The 16,239-nt window shown below is 40.9% G+C and overlaps 1 protein-coding gene and 1 long non-coding RNA gene across 8 annotated transcripts in view; both read left to right on the top strand.

Moving 5' to 3' along the window:
- The window catches only part of GTF2I (general transcription factor IIi), a 109,169-nt gene that overhangs the window by 64,451 nt on the left and 28,479 nt on the right, over window positions 1-16,239 (top strand). For all 7 annotated transcript variants that reach the window (XM_030301129.1, XM_030301128.1, XM_030301124.1 and 4 more), the window contains 5 exons: window positions 7,054-7,164; window positions 8,184-8,249; window positions 11,185-11,368; window positions 14,819-14,877; window positions 15,937-16,008. In XM_030301129.1, coding sequence (XP_030156989.1) covers window positions 7,054-7,164; window positions 8,184-8,249; window positions 11,185-11,368; window positions 14,819-14,877; window positions 15,937-16,008 — 492 coding nt within the window. The remainder of the gene's footprint in view (window positions 1-7,053; window positions 7,165-8,183; window positions 8,250-11,184; window positions 11,369-14,818; window positions 14,878-15,936; window positions 16,009-16,239) is intronic.
- LOC115504278 lies at window positions 740-6,571 on the top strand. The gene is made up of 2 exons (XR_003965641.1): window positions 740-2,763; window positions 6,346-6,571. It is a non-coding gene; the product is annotated as an uncharacterized LOC115504278 (long non-coding RNA).

Genomic DNA, 16,239 nt, shown 5'->3' with positions numbered 1-16,239 from the left:
GTCGTGATAGGAGAGAGCAAGCTAGTAAACCAGTGAGGTGGAAGGGAAGGTGTGGACACTTAGTTACTCCTTCACATTTGCCCCTAGAATACTGTCGAAGGCTAACACACAATCTGTCTTTAAAAACTGTTTTTGAAGCCATACCGATAAATACATTCTCAGGTAATACCTGTAACTAACGGGGCTTCAAACCTGGTTTTTCTGCCAAGGTAATGCATGAATGAAGATGAGCCAGAATGATTTATAAATTCAGCTAATAGAATTAACAGTCTCACTTTTCATATTTCATAATTACCAAATGCACAGTGATATTTTTCCTTCTCAGTTAATGTCTCATACCACTCCTCTAAGAGGCCCGCCCCCCCCCCCCACCAGGAGTAGCTCTTCCCTAAGGTAAAATATGGAAACACTACAATAAATTGCACTGTGTCAAGTTTTCTTTACCCCCTGCCTTGTTTTAAAGTCCCCAAACTCAGGGGTAGATGTCAGTTTATTGTATATACATGTAAAAGTAATTTTGTGTATAAGTACACATGTATGTGTATATTTAGTTTCACAAAAATATATGTGTTTGCAGCATGCAGCATTATAATGAATATTTGAAATACACCTACATCATATTTCCAAAGAATCCCTCCTCCCCTGCCCCATCTTGGTGTTCCAGTTTTGGGGAGTTTTTTTTTTTTTTAAACTGCTGCCTAACCTTTCTTAGTTTGATTTCTTTCTCTCTCTCTCTCTCTCTCTCTCTCTCTGTCTCTCTGTCTCTCTGTCTCTTTCTCTGTCTCTCTCTCTTAATAACCTGTCTCCTGTTGTCATTTGGTTATTTATCGTGTCTGGCTGTTTCATACTGCTCAAAATGTCTGTCTTCATTGCTTCTAAGATATAAATTGATGATTCTCATGAGTATTTATTTCATACTTCATTTGTTAATCTCAATTTCATATACATATTTCTTTTATTAATATAATTTTACTAACGTAAAAGCAATTTTGAATTGTTTGTAGTCAGCATTAAATAATTGAATTTAATTGCTTTTTAGTTAGAAGTCTCATTAATTTTCAGAGAAGAACATCTTACGAACATATAAATATTCTACACACTCAGACCTTTGTCCTTTCTGTAGAGAATAAGAGAAATAGATGATTATTAAAATTATTAGAATAAAACTTTTAAATAGGACCAGTAACCCATTAGATTTATGAATCCTTAAAGCAGATACAGACTATATTAAAATTGTTTGGAAAATAAATGCTTGCTTTTATAGCAAGAGACCTTTAAAGACAATCATGGAGTAAACGGCTTGTGAGCCTAACGCATGTCAGTCTCTTCAATCCTAACTCTTTGGAGGGAGAGATAAATCTTGGTTCTTTGAAACTAAGACCTACGCCAGAAGTTAGATTTGCCATCCAGATTTATTAACGAGTAGTAGCGTTTCTTTACTCTGTTCGGAAGACCAGTGAAATGCCAGAGGACCGTGCAGAGTAATTGCTTTTCAGGCTGTCCTTTTCCACGGCATATACATTCAGGCACATGATATGGATCAGCCTTAATTAAATTGATAATTAACTTTTCGTCCATACATTAAGGAAGGTAAACTCTAAGTGTGATATTAACAAGGAAGGTCAAATGAGAACTTACATACACATCTGTTTGATAAGCATATTGTATATTTTTTCTGGAAAGATGACTGCGAACCGGTGGATACTAGTTAAATATCGTTAGAAGATAAAATGTAGTGTGTAGAAAAGTGCACGGGCATGGAAATAGTGCGGTTAGTTTTTTGTTTGGTTTGCTTTGAAGTAAGTGACCTGAAAAAAAGACCCCTACTGTAGTAAGTTTTGAGGTTGGAAAATCCCTGCCTTTCATGAACAAAGCAAGTTGGAAAGGAAAAGTGTATCTAGAGACTGGTGTTAGTTTTGTTTTGGAAAATTCTGTGCTTTAGAGCAAATAAATGAAGGTAATCCTACTTGCCTGGGGATAACTTTGATTTTCTCCCATTGTGTCTTTTTGCGCTTCCCAAATAGTTTCTAGAAAAGAAAAAAAAAAAAGAACTTGCCATCAAGTAAGTTTGTTAGATTTTCCATCGCACTTTATTGTTGATCTCTGTTTTTGAAATTATGTAGGGATAACGAAGAGGCCCATTTGGCATTACCGCAGATGCTGACCTAGGATCACAGCCCTGCCCATCGCTGGCGGTGTGCTGCTACTCGTGCACCCCCGTTTGTCCCGGAAGTCAGTGTACGCATCCCGGCTTGTATGGCTTCGGTCTGGGAAACAGCCTTCCGAATAATGTGACCGAGCCTGCCTTCATTTAGCCAACATCATGCCCACATTTTGGGGGGACCAGACTGCTGACAGGTCTTTGCTAAGTGTAGAGAAAATCGTATTTCAGAATTGTTGGGTTTAGCGTGTTAATAAAGGAAAGTTCTTTTGCCTCAAAAGAGAGGTTTCCTTATCATACACTCGTCTCAGGGCATCGGTCGCCAAACCTGAGCCATTCACACATGTGCGTTCTGCTGTGCCCTCACCTCCTGTTCGTGTCTTACCCTCGTTTTTTCTTTAAGGTGATTGTAAAGAGATTCACTTAGAAATTAATCCTTCATCTTCTTCAGTAAAACTGTGTTTGAAATACTCAATTTTATTTCTCATGTACATGGAAACGTACACATAAATATTTCAACCCAGGAATGTAGTCCCACACGGACTGTAATTGGAGAACAGTTTTAGAGCTTCAGCAGCCGGATTACTCGTCGTCCTCTGTTGGTATCCTTTTCTGTGATATTCACGTGTAGGACCTTCGTAAATTTGGGGCTACCGCTTGTAATTAGGACTCCACTGCTCAAGTACTCATTTCGTCCTTCTGTGGCTACCAGGCGGCTTGTATGTGCCCCAGCCGCATAGGTGCCAAGGACTGAGGAGTGAACGAGATAGGCAGGTCCACCTGGAGGGTTCTGGGCGAGAAGGTCTGTCCTTCACTTTGAAGATACAACGCTGCTTTGTGCTCCTTTGTGAGAGACCGAGAGCAGGCCAGAGCAGAAGCCGTAAAACCGGCTTAGCAGGCTGTTGTAGGTAGCCACCCAGGGCTGGCTGGCTGTCTGGGAACAGGAAGGTGGCAGTGGAGGTAAAAGTGGGTGAATTCCGGGCGTGTCCTGAAAGCGGAGCCCGTAGGCTTTGCTGTTCGTCAGTGTTTACTTGCTGTGCTGATCGTGCGAACGTTCCTGGCACGTTCATAGCGTCTGGATGATTGAGGAGGTTAGTATTTGAAATGTTTGTGTTTTCACTTTTGTAACTGCTGAAGAGTCACTTAATGAAATTGCAGTTATTTATGTAGAGATTAGAATTTTAGAGGAGTTGGGACCTGGGTCCATGGGTGAAAACTGGTATCCATTAATTTGAAACGGGTAATGTAATTCTTAACGGCTCTGCCTAATTTCGAAGGGGATACAGTGCCTAGTTTATTTCAATTCTTAAAACATAGCTATCACATTGTATGATGAAAACATTAGCATTTGAGTATGTTGCACGTAAGAGTATCAAAAAATTTGTTTCATGTTCTATTAATGCATTCAGCTTTAAGGATGCCATAACACATTTGATCTCAGAAGTCTGTATTATCCCTAGGTGTGTTTGTAAACATGTTGCAAAAAAGAGACCGGGGGTTTCTAAATATAAGTAGTGAGTCCAGGGACCGTCGCTGCCTTTTTTCAAGATGTGGTGGGTGCTTGTGTGAGTACTGGCAACATGGCGCCTAAATACTCGCGCATGGCAACCTTTTCGCATTAAAATATTTTGAAATTTATCTTACAAGTTTTTAGTATCGATGAAGTAAACCTTTTCAATTTGGGCTTGAATTTGAAGCTCCCTGAACTTATGTGTCTTTTAACACAAAAGTGGTTGCTCCCACATTATAATGTGGGAAATACCACGATAATTAGGACGCCAGCGTTCTCTCTGTGGGGCCTGGTTAGAAGATAGAGGCAAACATTTAGAGCTCTATTTGGTATTTTTCCTGCAGAGAAGTAGGCAATTTTGATCCTTTGTGGAAAGGATTTCGAGGTCAAGAATAACATTTTCTCATGCTCTTCGCAAAAGAAATTACAGGTTTTTTTGTAGCAAAGAGCGGAGAAGACCACGGGAGATACGGGCAAGTTCGTAGCTGATCTTTTGATTTTGTTCCACATGTCACATAATACAAAACACCCCAAAAGTGATTATGAAATGGGATAGTCTTTTACTAGAATGTGTGGTAATATATTTATGTGTGGTAATATATTTATTATCACAAATAATTAAATCCATCTCTCTGCATTTGTTCACGTCATTATTTCTGGCTGGAGAGAAAGAAATGAGATACCACTTTTTAATATGTTCCAATCTGTTCCCTCATTTGTCTGGTTCGAAAATATTCCCCTAGATTTGTCTTTGTTCTTTTTTTTTTTTTTTTGTCTTGAAGGTTAATGAGGTTGCGTTTATAAAATATGTTTATCCTATGAACTCTTTTATGGTCTAAAATAAACTGATTCAAGGGGGTTTTGACAACGCTCTTGTGCCCTTTCCCCTTGGCCTCCGTTTCAAAGAGTTTGTAGTAGAGATCAATATAATGGATTGTTGGGATCGTTCATTACCACCCTCCAGCTCTCAGGTTTTTTTGGTTTTTGGTTTTTTTTGGTTTTTGGTTTTTTTTTATTCTCTTTCAGTTTTCATTTTATGTAATTCGGTTAACAATCAGCTCAAATGATGACTGTAGAAATAGTTAGGTTACATTAGCCTACAGGGACAGTCCTTTTGTTTTTAATGTCATTGCTTAATGTTTTTAAAGAAATGTTAACATGACGCATTTAAAATGCTTTGACACTTGGGTTGCCTGGCTGGCTTAGTTCTTAGAGCTTACCACCCTTGATCTGAGGGGTCATGAGTTTGAGCCCTGTGAGGGGCATAGAGATTACTTAAAAATTAAGATAAAATGGTTTGACACTATTCATAGGTGAAACGAATGTCTTTTGTTTTACCTTACACCAACTAGCATCAAAATATACTTAGGTTTTGGGGCGCCTGGGTGGCGCAGTCGGTTAAGCGTCCGACTTCAGCCAGGTCACGATCTCGCGGTCCGTGAGTTCGAGCCCCGCGTCGGGCTCTGTGCTGACTGCTCAGAGCCTGGAGCCTGTTTCCGATTCTGTGTCTCCCTCTCTCTCTGCCCCTCCCCCGTTCATGCTCTGTCTCTCTCTGTCCCAAAAATAAATAAACGTTGAAAAAAAAAATTTAAAAAAAAAATATACTTCGGTTTCTAAAACGGAGTTGAAAAAGATGGGGTGGTTTTTTTCAGTATGTTTTCCCAAATGTGGCTTTTTAGGTTGAATTTAATTACTTGACAGTCTTTTATAGCCTCTTGACCATTTTTATAGCCATTTGACCACTAATCCTTGTAGTAATTAAATAAGTTCAGATGACACGGGCTAGTTTTATTTTACTAGTAGTTTGTAACTTTGAAATCTTTTATGGTAGGTTTCCTTTTGTTCTGGATTTGAACAAGGGTTTCTACAGTGGCAGTTAGCACCTGGAAGTTACAGTGTCGTAAATCGTTCATCTGATAACATTTCCCTCAAGTAGCATCCCCTAAACGTAGCATCTTGGTCTTTCCCAGCTCATAAATGGGTTCTGATGTGACTTGATCTGGTATTGGTGACATTGGTGACTTTTTCTCCTATTGGATAAAATAATCAGTAAATGATTTCAGGTTACTGGAATATTGGTTGGCATTAGAGGAAGAACCCAGAGTGCACGAACCAGGGGGACAGCGTCTGATTGTGCTCTCTGCTGCTGTGATGGGACCGACATACAAGTATTTTAGGTTCGGTCAAATTTCCCCTTGCACGTTAAACGTACATACCAAGGACATAAAAGTTACATGTGGCTGTCCCAGGCAACGTCGTATGTTTGGCCAGATTTGGGCTTCTTGTTGCCTCTGCGAGAGTAACGCGTTAGTCTGCTGGTGTGAGTTCCGGTTGGAATCTGATCTCGGCTGCTTTGGCGAGTGCTGTTACATGGTTACTTAGCTTTCCCTGAGCCGGTGTCTTGAACTGTCAGGCGACAGTGAGAAAGACCTAAAAGGGGACCTGTCTTACCTGCGTGGCATCTTTTGGTGACAGCCTTTAACACAGTGGCTACTTCTCCTCTACCCCATATGTAGTTTCCAGTATGGATTTCTCAGAGTGAGGTTTTTAGTAATTTATGGATGAGCTTTGAGCATAACTCTTAGTACTGTGCCACGTGACACTTTCAGGGGCTAGAGAAAAGATGACGTTGACAGCTCTTACTTTATTCCGATGTCCTTAATTCACGTACTAGCTGAAGTCCTAGCAGAGTTGAGCTGCAGACCTGTCCGTGAAGAGGTTGGCATGAACTCACGCTACAAACGTCTACAAACATCTTAAGTAGTCCACGTTCCGTACTGAAATCTCTGATTGCTCATTTCTGCTAGGTTTTGTCTTCACTCAGTCAGTATTATCTGTTTCACAGATAACGTAGCCGCCCTGTTTCATTAATTCTGTAAGTTTTGTGTTTGTTCAAAGTGTTCGACGTGTAGTATCCGCCCTCCCTGTTTATGCATGCCTGGATTTTGTGTAAGCTGGAGCATTTTTCTCTTCAAGCTATATATTTCCTCCCCTTTTTCTTATGTATTTGTATAATTGTAGGTATCTGTGTCTATCAAAATCTTTTCCTTGAAAGGCTTCAAAGAAACTGTAATCCTAGGAACCGAGAGGAGTTAGGGGAGAAGGGAGATTTATGAGGATGTGATTTGAAGAGAGCAAACGAAAGAAAATGAAGTAAGGCCAAGGAAAGTGAGGAATGTTCACCTGAGCACATCACCCAAGAGTAGGGAACCTGCAGGTGTGCCTGGGAAGGAATAGGCCGAGAGGGACCCTACTGATGGCTGCTGCTACGCGCGCGTGTAAAGCCCCCTCCCCCCATCCTTTTGAATGTTGAGTATTGAGCAGACGGTGGCCCTAACTCACTTAGACTGTTCCTCCAGTGATGACAGTTTTCTTTTTCAAGATGATGATTACTCTCCACCTACCAAGAGACCAAAGAGCAGCGAGCCGCCCCAGCCACCAGTCACGGAGCCTGCCAATGCTGGGAAGCGGAAAGTGAGGGAGTTCAACTTCGGTAGGTTCTGGGTCAAATACAGGCCCCTTTGCTCTCTGTCCTTCCAAATGCTTTCTGTTCCTGATCAGAGTTCTAGCCTTTCTTTTTGGGGGGAAGGGGGTTGCTTTAAAATGTACAGTTAAAACATTGAACGTCTCCGTTTTTTAAATAGCATTTTAGTATTTTAATTTGTCATAGTCCTAAATACCGGATTTAAATTGAATTTATATAGATAGTAGTAAGTTTACATGGCACTCTAGTTTAGGTTGCAACTGTACGTAGATACTTATTTCCACACAACTTAGACATGTTTTAGAAGGTTTCCTGAACGACCTTGGAGCCCTCCCTCTTTTCTGCCTCCACCGTACAGTGTTGAATTGGACTGGTCTTTTCTGTCCTGCTTTTCGGAAATTATCAGGCTAAAAAGAGGTATTCAGTAAGAAGTGTTTCAAAAATAAACTGTAAACCATCTCTTAAAATCTCTTATTGGACCAATTCTAAGAACCACAAAAAAGGGAAAAGTTCTTAAGAAAGCAGTAAAATTATATAGATGGAGTTGGATTATTAGCAATTAGGACTGGAGTTACCTGGCCACCTCATTCGGTGCATTGTGTGACACTGGATTTCAGGGTTGTGAGTTCGAGTCCCACGTTGGCCGTAGAGATTATGTAATAAAAAATTAGGGGAGGTGCTTGGGTGGCTCAGTCAGTTAAGTGTTCCACTTCGGCTCAGGTCATGATCTCGCGGTTTGTGGGTTTGAGTCCCACGTCGGGCTCTATGCTGACAGCTCAGAGCCTGGAGCCTCCTTCAGATTCGGTGTCTCCCCTGCTCTCTGCCCCTCCCCCGCACTCTGTCTCTGTGTCTGTCTCTGTCTCTCTCTCTCAAAATAAATAAATAAACGTTGGGGGAAAATTTAGAAAAAAATTAATTTGAACGTATGATGTAGAAAATAAGTCATTAGGTGTTGGGTCATCTGAACACAGCAGTGCCCCCAACGGGGATTCCTCATTGAGATGTAACTGTGACTCCCAATTTTTCAGAGAAGTGGAATGCTCGAATTACTGATCTCCGTAAACAAGTGGAAGAGTTGTTTGAAAGAAAATATGGTAAGTCTGAACTCAAAAATTCTTGAGTAGTTTGTTGAAAAACATTTTAATAATGGGGTTACTTTTCAACCAGTCCGTGTACGAAAGGCCGCTTCTCCCAGTGAAGTGTGCCTTACTTGCATATGTGTCCGTCGCAAGGTCATGGGTAGGGTCCGTCCAGATGTTACAGACCTTGTCACTAGGAAGCCTAGGGAAAGTTTTGTTTCTGTGGTTATCAGTTAGCATTTCCTGTAATCCTTCTGCTTGCGCGTTTGGGAGTTTACGTACATATTTGTTGCACCCTGGACAGCTAATTGAAGATAAAATTCTTCAGTCATAGTCTTTCTTAATCCACTGTGTTAAGTCCAGTATTCAACTAGATGTCCTTATTTGCTCCACTATTGATGCATAATTGTTTAAGTTAGGTCTCACATTCTCCTCTTCTTTTCGTATTCTATCCTCCATCTATCTTTAGTGACCAACCAGTGTTATTACTGGTCGGCATATATTAAATTCTCACCTAAAAATAGCAACCATCGCTGGGGAGTATCAGCTGTTTCGCTGTGTTTTTATTTGGAGGATTCTTTACTTTGCAGTTCACTGACAGTCTTTAAATGGGTCAATATATTGAATTTTTTAACTTGAAAATCCTATTTTTAGGGTGCTCTCCGGTATCACTGAATTGCTTCGGGTGAATTTCTTACATGATAAACTACACTGACATCATTGACTTTACTAAACTTGAAATAATAGCTCCTGTATCCTTTTCATGGATGACAGCTGACCTGTCAGCGAAGATTTAGAATGAGAGGAAATTCAGTAGCAAATTCAGTCACTTGCCCTTAATGCATTCACTTATTTTCTCCAGGTTCTCTTAGTAGTTCTCCCTCTCCAGAAGCCGTAGCTTTTTGCCTGTGGTTTTAATCGACCCACTTCAGAGCAGAGACTCCCCTAATTCGCTCTACATTAAGCACTGTCCCGTGCTGCTAAGGTCCCGGGCCCTGGGACAGAAGGCTTGGCCGTTCCCCTTCATCCTCTCCGAGCCTTGCTGTCCTCTCCTGTGAAACGGTCAGGAGAGCGTAGATGTGCTGGGAAGATGTGAGGAGACAGACAGCGTAGTGGGTGTAAAGTGCTTCCTGTAAGTGGTGTGTAAGTACACAGAAGGTGCTCGCTGTTTATAGCTGTGTTATTATAGACTTAACGCAGTCCTGTTTCGAGGAAGAAGAATTTACTGTCATAACAGTTTTATAAATCTCACAAAGAGAAGCACAAATTATGTTTTTGCTTTTGTTGTGATGGTGATTCATTTCGTTAGTTTGCATATGAGAAAATAATGCTTACCAACCATTATGAGATGAGAGGCACGGTATTCACATTTTACAATTTGAAACCGTTTTAATGGTAATCGCCCCAAGGAAAGATATTTTCCTTGTTCTGTGGGAACAGGATTTTCGGGTGCACGGTGTAAACAAAGGATATTAACCGTGACTCCGTATTAACGTGTACCGTGGTGAATGTGAAACTCAAGTACAAGTATTAATGTTCAGCAAACAGACGAATTTCACATAAATTACTAGGAAAAAAGAGCAGCTGTTCTGCTGAGGGGGATTCCTGCAGGAGGAGAAGGAAGAAAGGGAGTGCACAGAAGTCATTTTCCTTTGGGGACTTGGAGCCTTTTCGCCGCGTCCTTAGCGGCTCTGCTGTTCTTACGGCGCACACTCGCTACTCTGCTGTTCTTACGGCGCACACTCGCTAGAAGACTTTTTCTGTGACTCCGCTGTGTTTGTGAACGAAGTAGAAGCCTTTGTGAGAAGAGCGATGCGTGTCTGCTCTGCACTCATAGGACACTTGGCGTTTGTTTGACTCCGTATCAAAAGGTTTAGCTGTGAAAGTTTTAATACTGTCGACCAATGTGCCTGTGTTGTGGATGAGCTCACCTGATGCTTTTCTAAATCTTTTTATTCTGGAAATTTCCAAACAAAAAGAATGTAAATGATGTTAAGACCCTCTAAGTATCCACCACCCAGATTCAACAGCCTTTATTTAACATTCCAGTATTTTCCTTCTTGTCCGCTCTCTCCTGTTCCATCTCTTTCTGATGCAAGCCTGTTTTAATATTTTAAACCTGCGGTGTCCCGGACATCATGTCATTTTAGCTCTAACAAGTCTATATTTCAAAATGGGGAATTGAGGGGGTGCCTGGCTGGCTCATTCAGTAGAGCGCGCCATTCTTGATCTTGGGATCGTGAGTTCGAGCCCCACCTTGGTCATAAAGCTTACTTGAAAAAAAAAAATTTCAAAATGGGGAGTTGGGTGAGAGGAAAGCATGGTCTTAATATCAGTTCCACCATCACGCCTGGAAACGCTACCCTGCTGTTTAGAAAACCTGATCCTTTGCAGTTTGTTTGATGGAATCACCAAGGTCTTTGTCCTTCTATTTGATTCCTAAGAGTCTCCGTGCTTTTTTGACCTGTAGCTGCTATATTATTTTACCTTTGGATAAATCAATCTTGGCAGAAGCTTTCCAATTAAAAAATTAAATTAAAAAGCTTTCCAATTAAAAAATCCTCTGCGTGAGTTATTTCATTAAAAACTCTTTTCTTACACTGATGTTTATTGTTGAAAATTTTTACTGTATGTGTTAGCTGATGTTTACCAACGTGTTTTTGTGGCTCATGGGTGGTTCAGGTTTCAGTAGGACATCTGGCTGCATCTACATGACTCAGAATAATCCACTATTTGATTGCAGATTGGGTTAGAGTACCGGCACCTTTGGTGTTCTTTCTCTCTTAGTTCTTTTGTACTATTTTTCTTGTGATGATTCAGTTACAGTAAGCAGAAGTAAAGATAAAGCTATAAAATGTCCAGAGCAGTACGTGTTCATTTATTCTGTTGTACAATCTGTGGTTGATCCTTGTCATTGAATGATTTTTCCTTTCTCTTTTTATCCTTAAAGCTCAAGCTATAAAAGCCAAAGGTCCTGTGACGATCCCGTACCCTCTTTTCCAGTCACACGTTGAAGATCTTTATGTAGAAGGACTTCCGGAAGGAATTCCTTTTAGGAGACCGTCTACTTATGGAATTCCTCGCCTTGAGAGGATATTACTTGCAAAGGAAAGGATTCGTTTTGTGATTAAGAAGTAAGACTCTAGACTCTCATCTTTGTTCTTTAGTGCATCTTTCTATATTGTTACCAAACATTCATCAATCTCTAGGGCTATATCTTAATTAGATTGAGCTATATATTGTTTTATTTACCACTTTTGAATGTGTCTGTGGACAAGATTTTCGTGGTCATGCCCAGAGTTGGCTCTTGGAACATGAATACCTGCCTGTACGTGATTCCCACATAGCCGTCATGTTCTTTTTCCAGTTTGCTGCTAAGTAAAGGAATCAGTATAATATAAAAAGTAATGCAGTACCAACCAATATCAAAACAGTGTCTTGATTTTAGATTTGAATTTAAAAAAATTTTTTTGTAATGTTTATTTCAGAGAGAGAGAGAGAGAGAGAGTGAGTGAGTGTGAGTTGGGGGCGGGGGATGCAGAGAGAGAAAGGGAGACACAGAATCCGAAGCAGGCTCCAGGCTCCGAGCTATCAGCACAGAGCCCAATGTGGGGCTCAGACTCCCGAGCCTTCGAGCTGTGAGATCACGACCTGAGCCCATGTCAGATGCTTAACTAACTGAGCCACCCAGGTGCCCCTAGATCTGAATTTTTAAAAGCATATGTGGAAATGCATGTAAGTTATAAAATTAAAAATAAGTGAAACCATGGAAGAATGAAAAAAAAGCCTAAGGTAGCAGAATGCTATAAATTCCCTAAGGCCTGGCATAAAGGGTCCAATAAGGAGCTCTTATAAAAGCGTCAGTGCAGCAGTTGTGATTGGGAACGTAAACGCTTGCATTTAAAACTGGCAGCCACATGACACACTCTCATAGTTTCCGCTGGGATTCTGTTAAGATTAAAGTGAAAGGTTTACAAAACTGAGGACATTTGCAACAGATTTCAGCCAATGAAGAAAGATGGAAACTTCCTGTTACATCCATGAAGCAAGTACTACATGTATTTATAAAGGGGAACGGATGGAGAATAGTTTTTCGGAAATTATAAAATATAACTGCTACGATATAAGTTTTCACTTAAAAGGCTGGATGCTGGTTAGTCCTGTAAATTGTAAAAGTTGTATGTATGAGACATGAAAATGTTGAGTCTTTATCTAGTGACATCCGACTTAGAAGTATCAAAAATGAATAACCGTTATTTTCCGAGCCTGTAAAAATTACAGAGCGGGCTAAGCATGAGACAGAGAAAGCTGTATACCTTGCCACACCTCATGATGTCCTAGTGCCCTAAGGATAAGGGAAAAAAATCACTAGGTTTTAGAGAATAAGACCAGGTTATTCATAAAGAATGAACCGTCACAGTGATGGTAAGCTTGCTTTACGCAGTAATGGATATTAACGCTGTCAAGCCATTCTCCCTGTTTTCTAAGTGCAAATGATGGGAGCCAGCCACACTTGCCAAGCATTTGTGAAAGGAAAGAGAGACTTTTTGACATGGGAGAGGTGGGGTAGCAGTTAGGATCTGCAGCAGTAAGGGACAGAAATCCTTAAGTCAGTCAACCTGATACAGTTAACGATGCTTCTCTCGCCTCATGAGGAGGTCAGAGGTAGGATGGTTAAAAGTGGTACTTGGAGCTCTCACCAGATTCTTCCTTCCTTGGGCTGATCGTTTCCTTAGAGCAGCCGTGAACGGGATGCAGTAATCTAGGCCTCACAGCCAGGCAGTGTATGGGGAAGAGACAGTAACTACCTGTGTTTCTCTTGGAAGGTGGCCTTATTTTCTCTGGTTGGAATTCTGTCAAGTACTTATTCTTCAACCAGGTACAGGCATGAGAAAGCAGCTGTTATGGGTTTAGACCAAGAGGTACTCCTGCCCCAGGGAGGGCCGCTGGGTTCGCTTCTTTTGGAAGACATGGCTTTCATTTTAAGTCCTTCTATTGGAAGTGAGTCTTTTTGAATTTGTGTGCATATTATAACTGATTTTGAAACTTTTTCCTGACGTAGCTTGAACTATAAACAGTAAAGTGAATAAAAGGAGTGGGATAATAGTATTGTTGGTAGACGTGTCCAGCTTCATTACATTGGGAACACTGGTACTGTTGAAAAAGTGAGGAATTTAACGACCACTCTGATCAGAGATGACAACCAAGCACGCTGGCCTCTCGGTGTTCAGTGAGGGGATGACCGCTTTTGAGATTTAACGAAGGATGGAAAAGACCCAAGAGGCACTGCAAGATAATAAGTGAGCTGTCCTCCTCAGAGAGGAACTTGTTGCTAACCGTTAGTTTTCCTTCAAGTACATTGTAGTTTCAAGATGCAGTAGACTCCAGAAATTGAATTATAAACCAGATGGCGGCCCTGTAAACGCTACAGCCCTGACCCTGGCCAAGAACCATAAACAGGCGTCCCCTTCCCTCTGGATGTTGATACATAAAGAAGTTTGAAGTTTTAAGAACTCTTTTGTACTGTCATTTTATTGGGTTGTTTCTAACGTTAGAGGTTTTGAATCTGTGTTTAAGTAACACTATTTAAAGAACACAGGCAAATTATTTTATTAGGTATTGCTCTCATTTGCTAACCTTAAAGTGTACAGAACTATGTTTGGATGTTTAAATGTTAATGCAGGCTTATCACGGGATGCTCTATGCTGCCCGCATCCTGTTTCGAGTCCGTTCAGTATATTCCTTCATGGCAGGCCATCCTCCACATTTGGAAGGGACTTCTTAAATAAGCCTTTCCCTAACGGTTACTGTGGTTAGTCTTGATATATGTAAAGTCTTTTGTTTATTTAGAAGGATATTTCTATAGAGTTTAGCAGATGTTTTGTTTATAGGTCACTAATGTTATTTAAATACTACATATGCACTATTGACTCTGTCCTGTGCTACTTTGCAGCATTTCTGAGATGGTTGTTAAAATAGGCGTGGTCCTGCTGATATCTGAGCGAGTTCCCAATCCCCCCACTAGCAACACTGGACTTTTGACCATTACATCAAAATGGAATGATTGCATATATAAGTTGGATTATGGGAATTCTGTGATCTAGAAATTATTTCCTAGGAGGTTTTTGTAATTACCAAAAAGAAAACCAAACCCCAAAAAACTTATAATCTGTCTCGCAAATGTGTTAGTATTAAAATATATTTAGTATCCTTATAACCAATTTATAGATACGTTGAACTGAGTGAGTCTTGAATATAATGTAAAATTAAAGGATCTCACTTAAAGTTTTTATGTTCGCTTCTTTTGGTGGTAACGCTTTTTATAATAAGATCCCTTTGGGTCGTAAAGTGAATGAAGGACACATGGTCCAAGAAGCACCTTATGAAACAATTTGCAATTTCCATTTTGTTTTGTTACTCTCTGGAAATCTCCGGAAATTAAGGTTTAATTGTGCTCAAGAGCTCAGATTGTCTCTTCTTTTTAAAACTGGCCTTCACGACTGAATATCAAATAAGTGCTAGTAGTTACTATATTTGCCAAATATTGCCTGGTAAAGACTTAGTACTTTTTCCTCACCTTTCAGACATGAACTTCTGAATTCAACACGTGAAGACTTACAGCTTGATAAACCTGCTTCAGGAGGTAGGTCTCCAGTCTTGTTTCAACCCGTGTGTCAGATCAGGGCGCCTGGCTGGCTCGGTCAGTGGAGCCTGACACTCTTGATCTCCGGGTCTTGAGTTCAAGCCCCACGTTGGGTGTGGAGGTTACTTTTTTTAAAAAACCGTGTCAACTCAGAACATTATATACAAGAAATACACGGTATCAAAATACTGTTCTCTGCTCCCTAGAAGAATCCCCTCATTTTGTTCCTAACGATCTGTTATAAATAAGGGCAGACATCCCACACCAGGTAGACCAAAGGAGCAGTGCCTGGTCTACTTGCGAGATGTGAACATGTTACCTGGCACAGTGTTCCGGACGGTGTGTCGTTGCCCAGGTCTGTGTTGGTCGACTGAATCCTCACTCGTCACCATACACGTCTCATGAAAGGGTTTACTTCTTAGAGCGCAGGGCCACAGGTATCGTCACTGAAGTTGGTGAGCCGTGTTTCGGGGGCAATACAAGCGTAGTTGGTCCTCTTCCTTTGGCTCTGGAGGGCCAGGGGGTGGGGATGTAAAACCGCAAGTCCCGTCACTCCCAGCTGATGGAACGGAAAGATTGCATCCTGTTTTTAGTCTTATCCTATCCCTACACGTATCGTCGTGCAGCTCACCTGTAGGCTGTTCTGGAGTGAGCTGAACTCGGATGTTTCCTAGTTGTGTTCATGACCCTTGAGAGTAGCCGTGTAAAATTACTCTTCAGTGATTCATTTCCATTTTTTCATTGTTTGAGTTGTTCTTACTCTTTTTATTCAGTGTCAGCACTGTTTTTAAGAAACATTTTCTGAAATCTCAGAAATAATCTTCGAACAGGGAGGCCTGGCTGGCTTAGTCCATGGGGCAAGCAGCTCTTGAACTCAGGGTTGTGAGTTCGAGCCCCACATTGGGTACAGAGCCTACTTGAAATAAAATTAACAAGTTAAAAAAAGAAACTCTTCAAACAGAGTAGTAGTACTGCCTAAGTTATAATCATAATACTTAGTTAACCCGGCTTAGTGATTCCATCAGTCTGAGGACACTTGTGTATCTGTTCCTCTTACAGTGAAGGAAGAGTGGTATGCCAGAATCACTAAATTACGAAAGATGGTAGACCAGCTTTTCTGCAAAAAATTTGGTAAGTCTCATTTTCCCCGTGACTAAACTGTATTACTGAATACGTTTTCCCAGTTTTGCTTTAAGAAAGTAAAACAGTGAATATGACTCCCCTCTACTTTTCTTAATTGGTGAATAGCATACATTAATCGTAAAAAGGTTTCAGCATAGGGGAGAGGACCGTGTGCCGAAAGCCCCGGGAGCTCTTTCCGGGGGGGAGGACTCCTGCACGTGGGGAGCTGATACAGTGCAG

The sequence above is a fragment of the Lynx canadensis genome, chromosome E3 (genome assembly GCF_007474595.2).
Source record: "Lynx canadensis isolate LIC74 chromosome E3, mLynCan4.pri.v2, whole genome shotgun sequence".
NCBI lineage: Eukaryota > Metazoa > Chordata > Mammalia > Carnivora > Felidae > Lynx > Lynx canadensis.
Note: the sequence above shows the minus strand (reverse complement) of the source record. Positions and strands in the feature narration are given on the sequence as shown.